This window comes from Delphinapterus leucas, chromosome 10, assembly GCF_059928025.1.
Source record: "Delphinapterus leucas isolate spDelLeu-1000000601 "Yukka" chromosome 10, BTC_Dleu_Yukka2, whole genome shotgun sequence".
NCBI lineage: Eukaryota > Metazoa > Chordata > Mammalia > Artiodactyla > Monodontidae > Delphinapterus > Delphinapterus leucas.
This window is the reverse complement of record NC_143138.1, coordinates 61,680,484-61,697,203: the sequence shown is the minus strand read 5'-3', so window position 1 is coordinate 61,697,203 and position 16,720 is coordinate 61,680,484. Positions and strand designations below refer to the sequence as shown.

Below are 16,720 nucleotides of genomic sequence, written 5' to 3'. Positions count from 1 at the left end.
TCGAGCTCTGCAGTGAACAGGGCCCTAGGTTCACTGGGAAGCGATGAGGGGCTGAGATCTTAACGAATCAAATGAATCCTTGCTCTCCCACGTGGAGCTGATAAGTAAGAAGTGAGATAATTCACTTACTAGAAGCTAGAGTATACTAAGGGCCACAATAATAACAGCTGTGATGGTTTAAAAACATGGCTGCAAATTCTTTCACACTTATCAAAAGAGGGAATCTAATTCCTCTCCCCTTGAATATGGGCCAGCCTTAGTGACCTATCATGAACAAAATGTGCAAGTGATACTGTATGATTTCCAAGGTTAGTTAGTAGGTGATAGAGCTACTGTACGCGCAACTGTTAGGTCAAAGGGTATGTTCATTTAAAATTCTGATCCTAATGCCAGGTTGTTCTCCACTTCTCTCCCACCCCTCCGCCTCCCAAAAGTGGATAAACATTCCTTTTGGATCAGTATATTGGTTTCAACTGGCATTTCTATACTATGGGAGAAGTGAAGCATCTTTTCCCTTGGAACCTCTCTTGGGGTCAGAAGACCCAGCTGGAGACAAGCGGGGGACTCAGGGGAGCCAGGGGGCCCCCGCCAACAATAGCCACGGCTCCACTTGCTCCCCCCCTGCTCCCCTGTTTTCGGCGCTTTCCTTCCTCCCCCACAAGCTTCAGATTCCTGGAACCAGGCTCGGTGACCTCACGCCGGTGACTTCACATCCGGGACCTTCTGGGAATTCTCAGCAGCACTTTTTCGTAAGAAAACTAACGGGAGAGGCGGGAGGGGAGGAGGAAGGGGCTGCGTCAGGGGAGGGCCGGAGCTCTCCACTCAGAGGCAGCTTCCTCCTTCCGGTCGGGTGTGGGTGGAGCTGGCAGCGGCGTGAGGCCGAGCGGCCGCCTGCTAGACCCGAGGCCCCGCCCCCCACGCCCCCCCCCCACGTCCCCCACGCCCCCCACACCCACCGCGGCCGGGTGCGCGCGCCACCCCGGGACTAGCGTCCGGGCGCCCGTCGCTACAGGTTTGGGACCAGGAGCCAATTGCTGTGTCCCCCAGGCTGAGCCTCTGCCAGAATTTTCTTCCGAAGTTAGATAGTTGTCTAACTTGGCAGCTCTGCCACAGGTGGGGAGCGGGTACCTTCATGAGGGAGAAAAAGTGTGTGTGTGTCGCTGACTCGCAGGTACCAACGGTAGGGGGGGAGTGGGGACACGTACAAAACGGAAAGTTTACAACGGTGTTTTCCAAGCTACAAAACTGCATAAAGTTGAGAGGTCAGAGAAGGACACCCTCCATGGCTTCTGCTTCCTTCAAAAGGTTGCCTCAGAGCTGTGTCTTCAACACCAAGCTTACAGAAATGAACCGGAGGGGGAAATGAGGGGGGCTGCATTATGACTTTCGTAAGCCCTAGGCACTCGGGCTTTCATGGGCTCCTTCCTCCATAAAAAAATATTTAAGAATATATTTAACAACTGTGGTGGTTACTAATGTTATATACTAAACCATTTTCTTCTACCCAAAAGTTCTTTTTTTCCTGTTGGTTTTAAAAGAAGAATATTTTCATGAGCCCATCAAGTATTGTGGGCCTGAGGCTCCATCCATGCCTGCTGTGCCCAGTGGGTAAGCTGACCCTGGACAAAGCCAGGGTGGGGTGACAAAGCCTGGATAGAACATTAAAGGACCTGGAAGTTCTGATTCTCTTGGGGGAATGGAGCGAGAGAGGCAATAAACACAGGCGGCAGCTGAACAAGAAGGGCCTTGAATGACGTGAGGAGTGTGGATTTTATGGTGGAGGTGGTGAGGAGCCATTGCAGGGCTGGACTGGAGGATTGACAGTTTGGGGGTGGCACTGGAGGTGGGAAGGGCAGTGGGATCGCTGTTGCTGTAATGACATCCAAACTCTTCCTGAGCCACAGTGGAGATGGAAGGGAGGGGGAAGGGTAAGCCACAGATTGATGTGAGGAGATGGGGCCTGGAGAAGCCTGGGTTGACTTCTCTGGCTCATCCCTCCTGGACAGGAGAAAACAAGAGGAGAAACTGTACCGGCTTCAGGACTTTGGGAAGATCAAATGGAGGGTCCTTCACCAGTCACAAAGCAGGGAGAGTTTGCATACCTTAATAGGTGTGTGGGGGGCTTCAGGGCCACCTCTTGCCCAGATGGCCCAGAAGACAAAACCACAGTCCTCACCTGGGCATTTCCAGAGTTCAGAATGAGAAGAAACAGACTGGGTTTTCAACACCCCTTACAGTAGAACACTGTTCCAGAATCTCATTTGGCTACATGTTGCTCAATCCCCAATAACTGCCCTTTCTCCCCCACCCTGCAGTCCCTGCCAGAAAACAAAAAACAAACAAAAAACTATACGTGATTCCCACCTTCCAACGCAAACACTGGGCTTCCTCCAGAGCAGACCAGACCAAAATCAAGGGCTGGGATAGGAACTATACTTACAGGGAGAAGAACTGGGCTCAACTGACTCCTTGAAAGACAAACCTTCATTTATTCACTCTAAAACATGGATTGAGCACCTACTATGTGCTTTTGTACCATTCTAGGCACTGGAGATGCAACAATAAACAAATGAGAAGTGGTTGGCATGGAGATGATACTCCAGTGGAGGGAGATTTGCCTGTGGAGATGGCGCTTTCCAAAGTTGGCCACATATTCTTCTAGAACGTTGCCTCTTCCTCATCAACAGGTAGTGTCTAATACCCCTTCCATTCAATATACACAGACTTGTGACTTACTTGTAACCAACATAATGCAGAAGTGATTGTGTGTGACTTCTGAGGCTAGATCATAAAAGGCAATACAGCTTCTGCCTTGTTAGTTGGGACACACGCCTTTGGAAATGAGATGCAACACAGGAAGTCCAGCTACCCTGAGACTCCCATAATGTGAGGAGGCCCAGGCAACACGGGGAGGCCACACATATGTGTTCTGGCTGACGTTCCAGCTGAGGTCCCAGCCAGTAGCCAGCATCAACTGCCAGACATTTGAGTGAGTGAGTGAGTGAGTTTTCAGATGTTTGCAGACCCTAGCTGTCATATTACCCGACCCTTTGAGACTTTCCAGCTGAGGCCTCACACATCATGCCCACTGTGTTCTGTCCAAATTCCTGACCCACAGAATTCATGAGCACCATAAAATGGTTTTTTAAACCACTAAATTTGGGGTGGTTTGCCATGCAGGAATAGTATGCAGAACGCTGACGATAAACAAGCAAATATGTGAGCAAGATACTTTTCTACTGTGATAGGTTCTCAGGAAAACAAACAAAAATAGCACAGCATGATAACTTGGAGGAAGGCCGCTATAGGTGGGCAGTGGGTGGGTGTCGGGATAGGTGGGGGAGGCAGAGGAGGTATGGATCAGGAAAGTTCTTTCTGGAGAGACATTTGAACTGGAATGTGAGTGAGAAAGAGCCCAGCCACTAAAGATCTTGCAGAAGAGACTTCCTAGCGTAGGGTACAGCAGGTGCAAAGGCCCTGAGGCGGGAATCAGCTTGGTGTGTTCTGTGAAGATCAGGAAGGCCAGTGTAACTAGGGGCATGTGGGTGAGGAGGAGAGTGGGGCAATGAAGCTGGAGAGGAAGGTTGAGAGGCAAGGCATTCTGGTGTTACAGGCCCCTGAGAAGAGTTAGATTTCAGGCTGAGTGAGCTGAAAACCTGTGGAGGGTATTATAAAGGAGTGACTTGGTCTGGTAAACTCTTGATAAGAGCTTTGGGTGCCAGGTGGATGACAGACTGTAAAGACAGGGCAAAGGGAAGACCACTTGGGAGGCTATGGCAGTGGTCCAGGAAAGGGGGGATGGATGGTGGCCTGGGACAGGGTGATGGCGGTGAAGATGGGACTGTTGGATACGCTCGGAACAGAGGCAGTGACAGAGTAATGAGAAGGAAGGAGGCGCCCGGCCGGCAGGACGGTCCTGGATGGGGCCGCGGCAGGGGTGAGGACCGGAACTGGCATCCTTCTGGAATCCGGGAGGGAGGCTCCGAGCAGGGGCCTGCCAGGACGGCGTGTACTGGCGTCCGGGGTCTGCGGCGCGGAGCCTGCCCCTGGCTGCGCGCCTGCCGGGTGTTTCCCAGCAACGGCTACCGCCGCCCGAAAAGTTCCGAACCCAGCGGCCGAGGTGATGTCATTGTCACCTTGGCGACGGCGGGTGGGAACACGCCCCCTCCAGGCTAGGGGCGGGGTCTGGGCGCCGCATGCTCCGCCCCCAGTCGGCCCGCGTGGGAATGCCGCCCACTCCCCCGGCAGGAGGAGAGGCGGTGCCTGGGGTTCGGCAGCAGGTGTGATGGCAGGTGTGATAGCTTGTGAGGGCACTGGGCGAGGCCTTACCGAGCGGCCGCTGTTCTCCATGCGTGCTGCCTCTGGTGCGCTCACTACCCATCCACCAACCTCTCCCCACTCTTCCCCCTAGGCCGCCACCTCCAGCTATTAGGACTGGCTTCCTCTGTCATTCAGAGATGCCTTCCCCAACCACGCAAGCTAAAGTAACTGCCAATTCTCCTCTCGTGGGCTGACCTTGTTTTTATTTCCTTCACAGTATCGCTCCCTTCTAAAATTACCTTCTCTGCTTATAATATATTGTCTTCCTTCTCTAAGTTCCACGAGGTCAGGGGTAAATTCTGCCATGTTCATCTCTATTCTCAGCACCCTGGTTGGAACCTGGCATGAAGTAGGTGCTCAATAAATGTTAGTTGGATGAATCAGTGAATTCACTCAATCGTTTCATTCACCCAGGGGTTCATTTATTTGACATTTGTGCAGTGCCTTCTAGGCACTTGTGATAAGCAGTAAGGATACTGAGATGAACGAGACAGGGAGTCCACCTGGAGGTGAGAACAAGAGATAGATTAAAACTAATAATTACAGTAGGAGAAGTGAACAGCCTTGAGTTTCCAGATGCTGGGCATAGTTCCAAGCACTTTACATATATTAATTCACTTAATCTGCACAATAGTAGGCACTTATAATCGTGCCCACTTTACAAATGGGAACACTGAGAACAGTCATGCCATAAGTTACTGGGCCCTGTAATCAAGTGAGATCCCACAGAGGACGGGGGAGGGTAACCCATGGCGAGGGGGTAATAATGAGATGTGTAGCCGGCCCAGGTAGGCCGATTTGCTATCTTAATTGCTTATACACACCAGTCTTCCAGGGGACAGGCTGCTTCCAGCTCAGAGCTCTGCTGCCCCAGGGGAACCCCTGTCAGTGGAGCAGGCAATGATGGGGCTGGGAGGGGTGTGGAGGGCTGATCCCTGGGCTGGTGGTATGATGGGAGCCTACCTGTTCAACAAAAGCAAAGTATGGACAAGTTTCCACCTAACCTTATCGGGGGCAGGACGCGTGTGTGCGTCGGGGGAGGCAGGGGTGGACAATCGTAGTTGTCCACCTATACGGAAGGGTGTCTAGGCAATCCAGGAACTACACTCACTCCCACCTCTGGGTGTTTGCATGTGCTCGTCCCCCTGCCTAGCTGGCACTTCCCTCTGATTGTCCCATAACTGGCTTTTTGTTATTCAGATCTCAGTTGAAAATTTTTTTCTCCTTGGAGGGGTGTGCCTTGGCCACACTCTCTAAGGCACATGTCACATCATCATGTTTTAAGATTCCTACCCCAGAGTGGGAGAATGGCTTAGTCAGGCGCATAACCCTTATTCCTGAACTGATTTTTCCTGTTTATTCATAGTCTCTCTGCCTCCTCATTCTAGAAAGTCAGTTCCCTGAGTGTATGACCCCATTAGACCTCACCTCTGTGTCCCAGCTGCCTAGAACAGGCCTGGCATGCCGCAGGCGCTCATTGCTTTTTCAAAGTGTGGAAAAGGGCCCTTCACCAGATCATTCTGACTTTCCAGGCCAGGATCTGTGCCCTCCCCTTCCCAGGAACCTCTGCTCTAAACATTGCACCTGGCCTGACCAGGAGGAAGGTGGCCTAGCAGTCTTGGCCACTGGAGTTCTCCTGGCTGTGGCCCTCCCTCCTTCCCGGGCCTGACTGGGCCATTCTTCCACTCTGGGGCAAGATTCTGTTCAGATTCCACTCCAGGGTGGTGTCCAAGGTAGGGGGCAGCAGTGTATGTATGTGTTGGGGCATGGGGAGCAAGGAGAATGGGGGATGGGCAGGCCTTTCTGGTTCCCAACCAAGATGGTAGAAGAAGGGGTGGCTTTTCAGAGCTTTCTAACACTGCTGTTGCCAGGAACACAGGGCACCTGGAGGTGTGGCTGTTTTTCCCCTACAGTGAGAATCCAGACTCTGGGACAGATGCACAGTTAGACACAGAGAGGAGGGAATAAAACTTGGGTTTATTCAGACTGTATCCTTCCCATTTGGGGTACAGAGTCAGGGGCATTGGGGGTGGAGAGAACCTTTGGCTTCTAGGGACATTGGTGATCACCGACCTTTTCTGTATGACCTTTGTGCTGCCAGGATGACTCGCTGAATGAGAGAGATGGTAATGAAGGGGCCCTTCTGGGGCCCTAGCCAATCTGAAACAGAGACCAGTGCAGCTGGCCCTGTCCTCTCCAGGAATTAAGGAGCAGAAGACTAAGAACATTTGACTTGTATTAAAAGAAATGAAGGCTGAAGGTCACTCACGGGGCTCTGTCTCAGGCAGTGGCGTGCATACTCACTCGTGTTGGCACGCGGGCCAGGCCTGTGAGAGGAGCGTGTGTGCCTGTACAGATTACATCCTCCGCGAGCAGCTGTGAGCCCCCATCCAGCTCCTGGGCTTGGGCTACTCAGAGGGGCTTCTTTCTACTTTTCTTTCCCCCCTTTGGCAAGAACTGATGAAAAGGAAACTTTCCACAAGTCTCAGAAGATGCCCTTTCTTTTTGGTCCTTGCCTCATCTGTGCAGGAGGTAGGCACCCACCTCCGTCCCAGGGCCCTGGGGATGGGTGGGAGGCTGTGGTGGGAGGTGGAGGGGCTCACTGGGCAGCTGGCTGGGAGTGGCTGCAGGGCACACACACCTTCCCAGCTTCTGCCAGGCCTGTGCTGAGCCCGGCTGGACTGTGCAGGAACTGCCTCATCAAGGGGGAGGCGTGGAGCCCGAGGTGGGGGCCTGGGCCCCTGGGTGGCTCTGTGGGCTCGGTGACCGTGGTGGGGGAGGTGAGCACTGAGGTCCTGCACTGGTCCACCCTCTCGTATTGCTCGGTCACTGTTCTTGTGGCTCCATAGTGCTGGGAGCCACCGGGCCCAGTCTGCAGCTCCAGAACACTTTTCTGCTGCCTGGTGGGCAGGGGGCTGGCTGAGGCAGGGGCATGCTGGGGCTGTCCGGAGCACTGGGTGGCTTCTTTCTTCCTGGCCTTGTCCCAGACATCTTTCTGGTGGGGCTGAGCCTGGCCCACATCCTGGGGGAGGTGTGTGCTTCTCACTGAGACCTTGGGGCTGCACCTGGGGCTGGGAGCCTCCAGAAGCTTCCTAGTGGCCGACTCGATGGAGATAAAGGTTGGGGAGGAGGGTGAATCTCTGCTGGGAGGTAACACTCGAGGGAGGCTTGACTCTTCTCTCATGGTCTCCAGCCTCCGAGTAGAAGGGGTGGTTGGGGCTGCTTGACTTCTGGCCTCAGTGTGATTTCTGACCTTGGCCTGACCCTGGACCTCAGTGTGGCATGTAACCTCAGTTTGACTCCTGACCTCCTGGCCTGGGCAGTTGGGCCTGACTCTACTGCTGTCTGTGACACTGACCTTGTGGGCACTGTGGTCCTTTAGAGGTCCCTGGGAATGGCCTCTGGTGTTAGTCCCAGGCTGGAGGCTAGACATGGAGCTGAGGGCCTTGTGCACGGCCTCCTCGATGTCCAGCAGCCTGGCCAGGGTCTGCTCCTTCAGCCGGGCCACCTCCGTGCTGACCCTTGTCAGCTCCCCAAAGGCCTGCTCCACTGAGGCCTCGGGCTTGTTGGGGGCAGCAGGAGCTGGAGGGGCCCCTCTCAGCTGGGGCACAGCCTCAAAGAGCCTCCTCAATGCCCGCACGTCCACAGTGCTTTTGGCCTCCTTCTCCAGTGCTTGCACCTGGCTCAGGAGGCCCTGGAGCTCTTGCTGGCTTCCCTGCAGAATCTTGGAGCTCTCAGGGACCCCTTGCTGGGAACCATCTGTGCACTTCTTTCCTGAGGGGCTGGGGCCCTGCTGTGGTGAGGTAGGGTCACTGCTGAGAGCTGAGAGCTTGAGGGGCTCAGGGCTCTGGTCGTTGCTGCCCGCAGCCTGACTTTTGGTGGGCCTGGGGGCCACGGTGCTGGAGTCATGCTGGGGGCTGTGCTGGCTCTGTCCAGTGGAGCATCCAGCCGGCGATACTCGGCCCTGGCCTGCAGTGGTGGGGACCTTGGTTGGCCGAAGGTCATGGTCAGCTGTACCAGTCTCACCTTGTCTGTATTTTCCTTGCCCCACCTCCTTAGAGGAGCTGGGAGAGAGGGCTGAGGGCTTGGGCAGCCAGTGAGGCGGGGGGATCTGGCTTAGGTGTGCAGGTTTGGGGGGCAGCTGGGGCTTCTTCCTTGGGTGCGTGGTGGGCTCCAGTTTTGGGGTTTTTGTCTGTGAATCCCCAAGGCTTCTCTGGCCAGCAGGGCTGCTGTGGGACTGGAGAAGGGGGTCCTGCGTGGGCTCAGAGGCCTGCTGGATGGAATTCTCATCATGGCCGGCTTGGGCTGGGAAGTCAGGTCCCATCACAGCAGCTGGGAGAGGAGGAGGAGGCGGAACAGAGGCATTATGGGAGTGCAGGCTGGCACCTGCAGCCTGAGGCCCAGAGGCCAGAGTGTGGGGGGCTAAAGGGGCAGCCTTCAGGGTGGTCTCTGCAGCTTGGAGGACCCCTGGGCCGAGTCCTGCCATCACCTTCTCTGGAGGTCCCCAGGCCTTCTGTGTGTGGCTCCCAGGCTCCTCTTGCCCAGGCCCGAGACTCTGACCTGGGCCTTCCAGGAGTGGGCTGGGAGCCTGAGATGGGAGCGCAGTCTCCCTGCCCCTTGGCAAGGCTCCTCTCTCAGAAAGCCAGACACCCCCTGGTAGGTCAAAGGTCCTGATGGGGTGAGCAGTGTAAATGCCATCCTGAATAGTCACCCACCCCCTAGGCAGCCCTCCAGGCAGTGCTTTCTGTTCCCCACTGACCTTTCTGGGGGCTGCTGGGATCCTGGTGTCACCTCCAGCCAGAGGCCTGGTGTTGCTCTGGGCAGTCCCAGTGGCTGTGGCCGGTACTTGCAGAAGACTATCCTGGGAGGGCATAGAGGCGGCTCCAGGGGTGGGGCCCTGCTTGTGCTTGCTCAGAACTTGCTGGTGCAGGCTTTGGGCTTCGGCTGTTGCCATTCGCAGACTCTGCATGGCAGCCTGGAGGTTTGGGGACCTGGGCCCCAGGGGCATAGTCGTGGCTCCATCTGACTTTCCCAAAGCTTCCATCCCTTTCTGCCCAGTGCACCTGCTTTCCTGCTTTTCTTCCCCAGCCAGAGGGACTGCCTTTCCAATGGCCTGTGGGGGGCAGGTGGTGGCCCCCGGCCCTCTCAGATGCCCCATCCCCATGCTGGGGTCCAGTGGGGGAACATGGATGATGCTCTCAGTCAGGGGTAGCCTCCGGGCCCCCTCGCTGGCTGGCACTGGACTTGAGTCAGCCGGTGGCTCCCACCGCAGACTGTGCAGGCCACTCAGGTCTCCTTTGTCTATGCAGCTGGCCAGCAGCTGCACACTGCTCCTCTCGGGGGCCCTGCTGGTTAGCCGGGGCTGCAGAGAGTAGGCGGTCAGTGCCACTAGGCCCTGCTCTGTCTCCTGCATCACTAGCCCAGTCCTCGCCACCGACGTCCCGAGGCCACAAGCCAGCAACTGCTGGAACTCAGGGTCCATGTCTTCGACCTTCCAGCTGCTGCCTGGTGCTGGCAGCTTCAGTGGCTTGAGGCGAAGCTGGCCCACTGGGTCCTCCTGCACCAGCAGCCCCTGCTGGTCCACGTCTGGCCGGCGCAGCACTTGGCGGACGATCCTGGGAAGCTCGCCAGACACCAGCTCCTCCTTCCGAACGTGGGGGCTGCCCTGCCCTGGGCCTGGGAGCACGTACTTGGCAAGGCAGAGCTCCCCTGGCCCTCGGGCCTCCATGATGATGCCTCCGTGGTGCAGGATGCCAGGCGTGGCGTGCAGAGTCCGCAGGGTCCCCTCAGTTGCAGTCTGTTGCCTCTCCCACACCCTGTTGCCTGAGGGGCCCATGGGCTGCTCTTCCTGGAGGTTGCCCCCATGGATGCTGTCAGCTGCCAGGGAACCCATGGGGCAATTCTCAAAGAGCCAGGTGAACTTGTGCACAGAGCCTGCTGGGATGGGCTCAGGGATTACCCTGGATCCCTGGTTTTCCCTCTTGCCTGCCTCCAGGGCCTGGAAAACCTCCTTCTGACGAGACACCTGCCCTGAGGGGATGTCCACTCTGCTGCAGTATCGCACAGGCCCCCTTCTGCAGGGATGGCTTGAGGCCTGCAGAGGCTCAGTCTCAAAGACGTATCTGTCTGTTTGTCTTTCCCCAGCCTGGACCTGGCTGACCTCAAGGTGCTGCTCCCTGGAGCTTTCTGGTCTGTCTGGGGGTTGGGGCGTGAACATCCAGGTGCAGGACCGTGCCTTGGCCTTGGGTGTGGGATCTGTGACCTCTGACCCCTGCTTCTCACCCAACTCACTCATTGGACATGTCTCGAACAACCAGCGGATGGTCTGCACATCGCCCTTGGGGGATGCTTCAAGCTGAGGGCCTCCCTGAAGCTTTCCTTCTTCTTCCTGTCGTTCCTGCTGCTCCCGTTGGTGGATTACCTCCAGGGGCTGGGTCTCAAAGAGCCACCGGGCAGTGCCCACGTCTCCAGCCACCACTTCCTGCCGGGTGATGCCCCGCACCACGTCGACGGTACTGGGGTTTTGGCCTAGTTGATCTAGGGGCTGTGTCTCAAACATCCACCTGTAACCCTGTACATCACCTCCGACTACATGCTCTCTGCTGACAGAGGTCAGGGCATGGAGGTGGCCTTTGCCATCCTGCATGGCATACACCGGGGACCCTATGTCCTGGGACTGCCCAGCAGAATCAGTTCCTTCTGCTCTGCTTATGCTCCCATGGGCCGAAGCTTCACCCTGCCTGATGCTGTCCAGGGGTAGGGTCTCAAAAAGGTTCTTAAAGGTCTTCACGTCTCCCTTCACCCCATCCCTCTGGGGGGCACTCTGAGAGAGGCACAGTGCTGAGGAACCATCACTGGATAGACGCTCGTACATGAACCGCTCACCCTCCTGGGGTCCCACCCGCTGCAGGTGACCCACTTGGACCTTGTCTCTAAGTGTATCCAGGGGCTGCATCTCAAATAGCCACAGGGTGGAGCGGACATCACCGGGGACCACTTCCTCTTTGGGTGGCGCCTCTGGTCCAGCCTCCTCTTCCCCCTTTAGAGTGTCTAGTGCTCGGGTCTCAAACAAATGCCGCTGCTGCTGAACGTCTGGACCAGGAGGGATAAGATCTGGGGATGGCTGGAAGTCCTTCTCGTCCACCAAGATCTCCCGGATGGCATCCAGGGGCTGTGTCTCAAAGATCCAGCGAGTTGCACTGACGTCAGGCCTGGCCGCCTCCTCCAGAGAGATCCCCCGGATCACCCGCACCTGGCTGGGGTCCCGGTTGATGGCGTCCAGAGGCTGTGTTTCGAAGAGCCAACGGGCAGACCTCACCGCGTTGCTTTGGATCTCCTCCCGGCAGGCGGCCTTGACCTCGTGGATGGCTCCCTCTGCGTCCTGGATGGCACACAGTGGCTCTGTTTGGAACAGCTTCACCGTCTTCTTTACATCGCCCTTCAGCTCCTGGATCTCTGAGCGCAGCTCCAAGGGGCTCTGCTCCTGGATGGAGGGGCGGGAGCCCAGGCGGTCCAGTGGCCGCGTCTCAAAGAGCATCCTGGTACCCTGGACATCTCCACTGGCTGCAGGCTCCCTCACTGTAGCTGCCGGTGCCTCAGCATGGCCCGTCAGCTCATCCAGTGGCTTTGTCTCAAACAGCCAGCGGGCTGCATGGACGTCCCCTCCAGATGGCCGAGGTCCGGCTGGCTCCTGGTCTGTGCTGTTGGCAAAGGAGCCTTCCTCAAACTTGCGGGAGGTGGCCTGGACATTGCCGCCGGGCACAGGCTCCTTGGCAGGTGGCCTCTCATGGTCCCCAATGGCGTCCAGCCGCCAGTTCTCAAAGATCCAGCGCATGCACTGGACATCACCCTCAGTGGGCTCTTCGGAACCCAGGATCTCAGCCAAGTCTTCAGCCACAGCCTCAGCCAGATTCTTGCGGAGCTCGGGGTGGATGTGCTTGTAGAGGCGGCGGAGCTCGCTGGCTTGCCGCTGCTGGTGGAACTTGGAGAAGGACTCCTTGGGTGGCGGCAGTGGCAGATCCTCCAGAGCAGGTGGTGGAGGGAGGGGCAGGTCCTCTGTAGCTGCCACTGGGATGCTTGGGGTGGGGGCCACCTGTGTCTGAGCGTCGGCCATCCTTCTGAGGAGAGGGGACAGAGATGAGGATGGGGTGGGGGGCTTTAGGTGGGATGGGACTGGTTGCTGGGAGAAATGGCAGGGAGCAGGGCCCAGGGGCAGAGTAGCCCTGCTGTGGCATGTGCTTAGAGACCCCCTCCCTTTCCAGACCTCGCCTGGGTCTCACCCTGCCACCTGCGTGGTTGATATATGACAAGTCTTGAGTTTAATGCACATGGAGCCATCCATCAGGGTGCTTCCCCAGAATCACCTGGGTTGCTAGGGAGCAAACAGGGCACTGCGGGCTTTGAAGCTCTGTCCTTCAGCCAAGGGATGCCCAAACCTCCACTGGGAAAATTGGACGTGCCCGTCCTTGCCTGCCTTTGCCAAAATCAGTTTTTCCCTGGCAGACTCTCAGGTGAGTGGCCTGGGGGAATTCTGATTTAAGGGGTCCCAGTCAGGGGGAGGCAGTTCCCTAAACTGGTAACTATTTTCCATGGAGAGAAATAGTCATCAGTTATGTTTCCTTTCGTAACACCAGAGGGCGCACTTGTCACTTTCATGGGGGAGGGGGGCAAGGGGGGTGGCCTGCCCAGCTCCACCCACCCTTCCCAGGCCAGGGAGGCAAAGCGGGGGCCAGCAGCCCGAGCTACAGCGGAAGCAGCGAGGTTGAGTGAGGGTTCACCAGGTATCTCATGGTTAGGCAGAGCCTGATTCTGAATCCTAGTTAGGGGTTTTCTGTGCCAAGACTCAGAAGATCTGAGCTAGAGCGACCTCAAGGATCTTCTGGCCCAACCACTGTTACTTAAAGAAGAGGCCTAGAGTCAGATCTTGGCGAATGAGGGCCAGGCAGTGCTGGCTTGGAGTTCCTAGACCCTATAGGTAGGGAGTGTGAAGCTTTCTTAGTGGCCGTGGTGCCCCTCTGTTCCCCGGAAGGCACCCCAGGAGAGTGTGAGGGTGACACCCACAGGGAGGGGAGGCAGTGCGACCAAGGGCCTTCTTGCAGAGATAGCCCCGCCCCTCACTCGTGGATCCTCATCCCCAGTTGTGTGCAACCCGAATCTCCTGTGCTCCTCTTCTTTCTCCCTCTTCATGCCCATCAGCTTCCACAAAGGCCCCTCCCATCCCTGCCCCCCATGGCCTCCCACCGCTCAAGCCCTTCTCTGGTCTCTGTCCTCAGTGTCTTATCTGTCTTGTGACAGGTGTACTAACAGTCCCCAGAGGCCAGTAGGGAAAGTATGAGAAGCACGTTCCCCCTCTTACTGCCCCTGACCCACTGCTCTGCTCCACACTCGGTGCTAAATATAGCCAAGGTCCTGGCCTCAGCACAGCAGCCCTGCGCTGGGGAGAGGTCAGGCTCAGCCAGTGGGACCCTGGGAGCCTGGGCCCACCTCATCTCCTTCGCTGCCCTGGGCTCCCTGATCCTGCCTCCTGAGCTGGTGTCAGGCCCCTGGCCTACAGCATGACCAGTGCTAGAACCCTCTCCTGGCCGAAGCGACCTGGGGCTGGGGAAAGGACTTTCTTCTCACGGCTGCCTCAGAAGGGGGGAAACTGAGCCTTGCGTGCCCCACCCCACCCCGACTTGTCCACCAAAGGCATCCGAGCCCCAAGGAGTGTGACGTCTAAAGCCGGCAGCCCGAGTCTCATTACCTGCTCCGGGTGCTTCCTTTAGTCTCTGAGTTCTCATGAGAATGCTCTGCCACAGGCAGACCTCAACTGTCCCAACCTCCTCACTGTCCTGTCACCCAGGTGGCCTGAGCAGATGGTATGTACAGGCCACCAGCTCCACCCTATCCCCACCCCCAGGAATCTCCAGAATTCCTACTATGGTCACAAGTTGTCAGCATCGCAAAGTCCAGAGATGGCAGACCTGAGGACCCGCAGAGGTCACTGAGCCCAACCCCCTCACTGTTCAGACAGGGAAACAGGCCCCAAGAGGGGAAGGAGGTGACCCAGGAGGCTCCGCCAGGTGGTAGCAAGGCCTTCCCACCGTGGTTCTTGAGGGCAGGGACAGGGGCGGGATGAGGGCAGAGTTCAGAGCTGGGACAAGACTTAGGGCAGGGCCTGAGCCTCAGTGGGTGTCCCTGAGCTCGGCCTCCCAGGGCTGGGCCGGCCTCTCAGGGAGACCCCTACTTTTGCTTCCAGGTCTGCTCTTTCTTGGCCCAGCACCTCCACACATCTCTACATCTGGACAGACTCAGATCTGGTTGCCCTACCTTGCGCCGCCACCCACCCCGCCCCAGATCTTCCCCAAGGGCTTTCCAACTGGGCAAGTCGATGGCCTGCATCCCACCCCAGGCCCTAGGCCATGATTTGTGGGGAGCTGGGCTCAGGCCAGCCCTGGGGAGACATTCCCGGTACAGATATGCCAAGACTTTCACCCGCAGCAGCTGGGCACCGGGCTTGTCCTACCAGTGCAGAGTCGGGCCCACTTACCCCCCTCCAGCCTCCATGTTCTCCCCCGCCTCCTCTGTCCTTTCTTCCAGACACTGGGCCTAGCTGAGGCTTTCATGGGAAGAAGCCCTGAAGCCTGAGGAGCTCCATACCTGTATTTTAAAAATTGCAACCCCAGGCCATTTCCTCCCGCAAGCCTTTCTGGATTATGCCAGGCTGGCTGGAACCTGCCCCTCTGCAGGCCTCAGGCCTGTGGCAGCCACTCTGGGACCCCCCGTGGAGCTCACGATAACTCTCTCTTAACTTCTTCTTGGAATCTTTCTATCAGACCCCTCCACTCACCTGCCTCCAGATGCACGCCCCTCACCCTCCTTCCCCCACCCAGAGCTGCCCCTCATACATGCTACCCTGAGAGGATCCAGGGGGGGTCCCAGCCTGGAGATCCAGCCCTGCCGTGGCGAGACAAAGGGGTGGGTTACTCACCCGAGGGTCCTGCTTGGCTGATGGGGGTTTGGGGTCTGTGGCAGGTGCGGCCTAAGGGGCTGTTGTTCCTCTCGTTGTTTGGGGCTGGTCTTGCTCTGCCGGCTCCGTCAGATGCCTTCTCGCTGCCCTGGCTCCAGGTCTCTGTCCCCTGCCAGCCCCAGCAGCTGCCTTTATCTGGCTGGTTAGGGGGTGGGCCAAGGTGGGGGCGGGTGGGGGGAGGCTCAGTTCAGAGTATGAAGTGGTTCCGTTATTTTTAGGGCTTGTGGAAGTTAACTGGTCTGTCCTGGGAATCAGTTACATGTCCTTTCTGTTGGGGAGGGGAAGAGGAGTGGGGAGGGGAGAGCTTCATTCATCCCGGTCTGATCTGAGGATTGGGGTCAGTGACTCAGCCATGGTGTATGGTGCCGGTATCCCACACTGTTTTGAAGGCATGAATAAGGAGGGGCATCTGACACCTGAGTGGCCCAGCTCCCACCTCCGTACTCCAGACCAGCCTCTGACTATTCCTGACATGTGCTGTGTGTCCACCTTGCCAGGAGACTGGAGGCCCCCTGAGGGCAGGCCTGGGGCCCTCCTCCTCAGTTCCTGGCCTGGAAACCCCTGAGAGTAAGGCCCAGCACTCCTTCTCCCCGACTCCCTCTGCACTAAAGATTTCCCCTCTCTCTTCTGTCCCTCCACAGCACAGGTATATTTGGCCCTGAGCACACGCAGCTGGATCTGGGGGAAAGACGTCTGTGTTTCCAGGCCTCAGTTCTTCACTGGGTCCCTGATTTATCAGGGAATTCCACAGCGTGGTTCTGTGGTGTTCACAGCAGATTATCTGGGTCCTTGTTTATTTTCAGGCTCTTGCCTCTGACTCAGGGCCCAGGCTTTCTGGGAAGGGAGGGGAGGGGAGGGGAGGGGCGGCACACGGGGAGCTGACTCTGGGGTTATTTCTGACCCTGGAGTCATCAGCTTCCCAGTCACAGAAGGATTGGGGGGTGGGTCATGCCCGCCCCCTCCTTTTTGCCCAGAGTCCAAGGGGCTTAGTAGGCTCAAGAGATCTTGGCATTTTGGCGTGGAAGGGCGGTGTGGTAAGGAGTGTCGGGACCACGCAGAGCACACGCGAAGGAGGCATTTTGCCCGGGGTCCGTGTTGCAGGCCCTGCAGGTGCGTTCTGCTACCTGGCAGAACAGGATCTTCTGACATCCGGCATGCCCTCTGGTGCCAGGGAGTGACACCAGGCACTGCTCACTCTTTCCATTGAGTCAATGTCAGGCAGGCAGTGTTGGCCTGGGGGAGGGGAGAGGGGCATCTGGAAGCCCCCATCCCTGGCCTCTTCCCTCTTGCTGCTTTCCCTGCCCCTCCTCTTACTCCGTGGACTCCTGGCTCTCCCTGGAAAGACAGGGAGACGTGCGTCCTCTCAGGCCAAGGAAAGAGGAGCCTCAGTGC

At 57.4% G+C, this 16,720-nt stretch overlaps 1 protein-coding gene and 1 long non-coding RNA gene across 2 annotated transcripts in view; one reads left to right on the top strand and one right to left on the bottom strand.

Moving 5' to 3' along the window:
- The first annotated feature begins 968 nt into the window (after nucleotides 1-968).
- LOC149748259 (uncharacterized) overlaps nucleotides 969-16,720 on the top strand; it is a 34,753-nt gene continuing 19,001 nt past the window's right edge. Inside the window, exons 1-2 of the long non-coding RNA XR_016394716.1 lie at nucleotides 969-1,113; nucleotides 2,545-2,687. This is a non-coding gene — a long non-coding RNA (uncharacterized LOC149748259). The remainder of the gene's footprint in view (nucleotides 1,114-2,544; nucleotides 2,688-16,720) is intronic.
- On the bottom strand, nucleotides 6,134-12,545 carry XIRP1 (xin actin binding repeat containing 1). Its single transcript, XM_089919150.1, has one exon. The coding sequence runs from the start codon at nucleotides 12,431-12,433 to the stop codon at nucleotides 6,920-6,922; it is 5,514 nt and encodes a 1,837-aa protein (XP_089775276.1). The 5' UTR covers nucleotides 12,434-12,545; the 3' UTR covers nucleotides 6,134-6,919.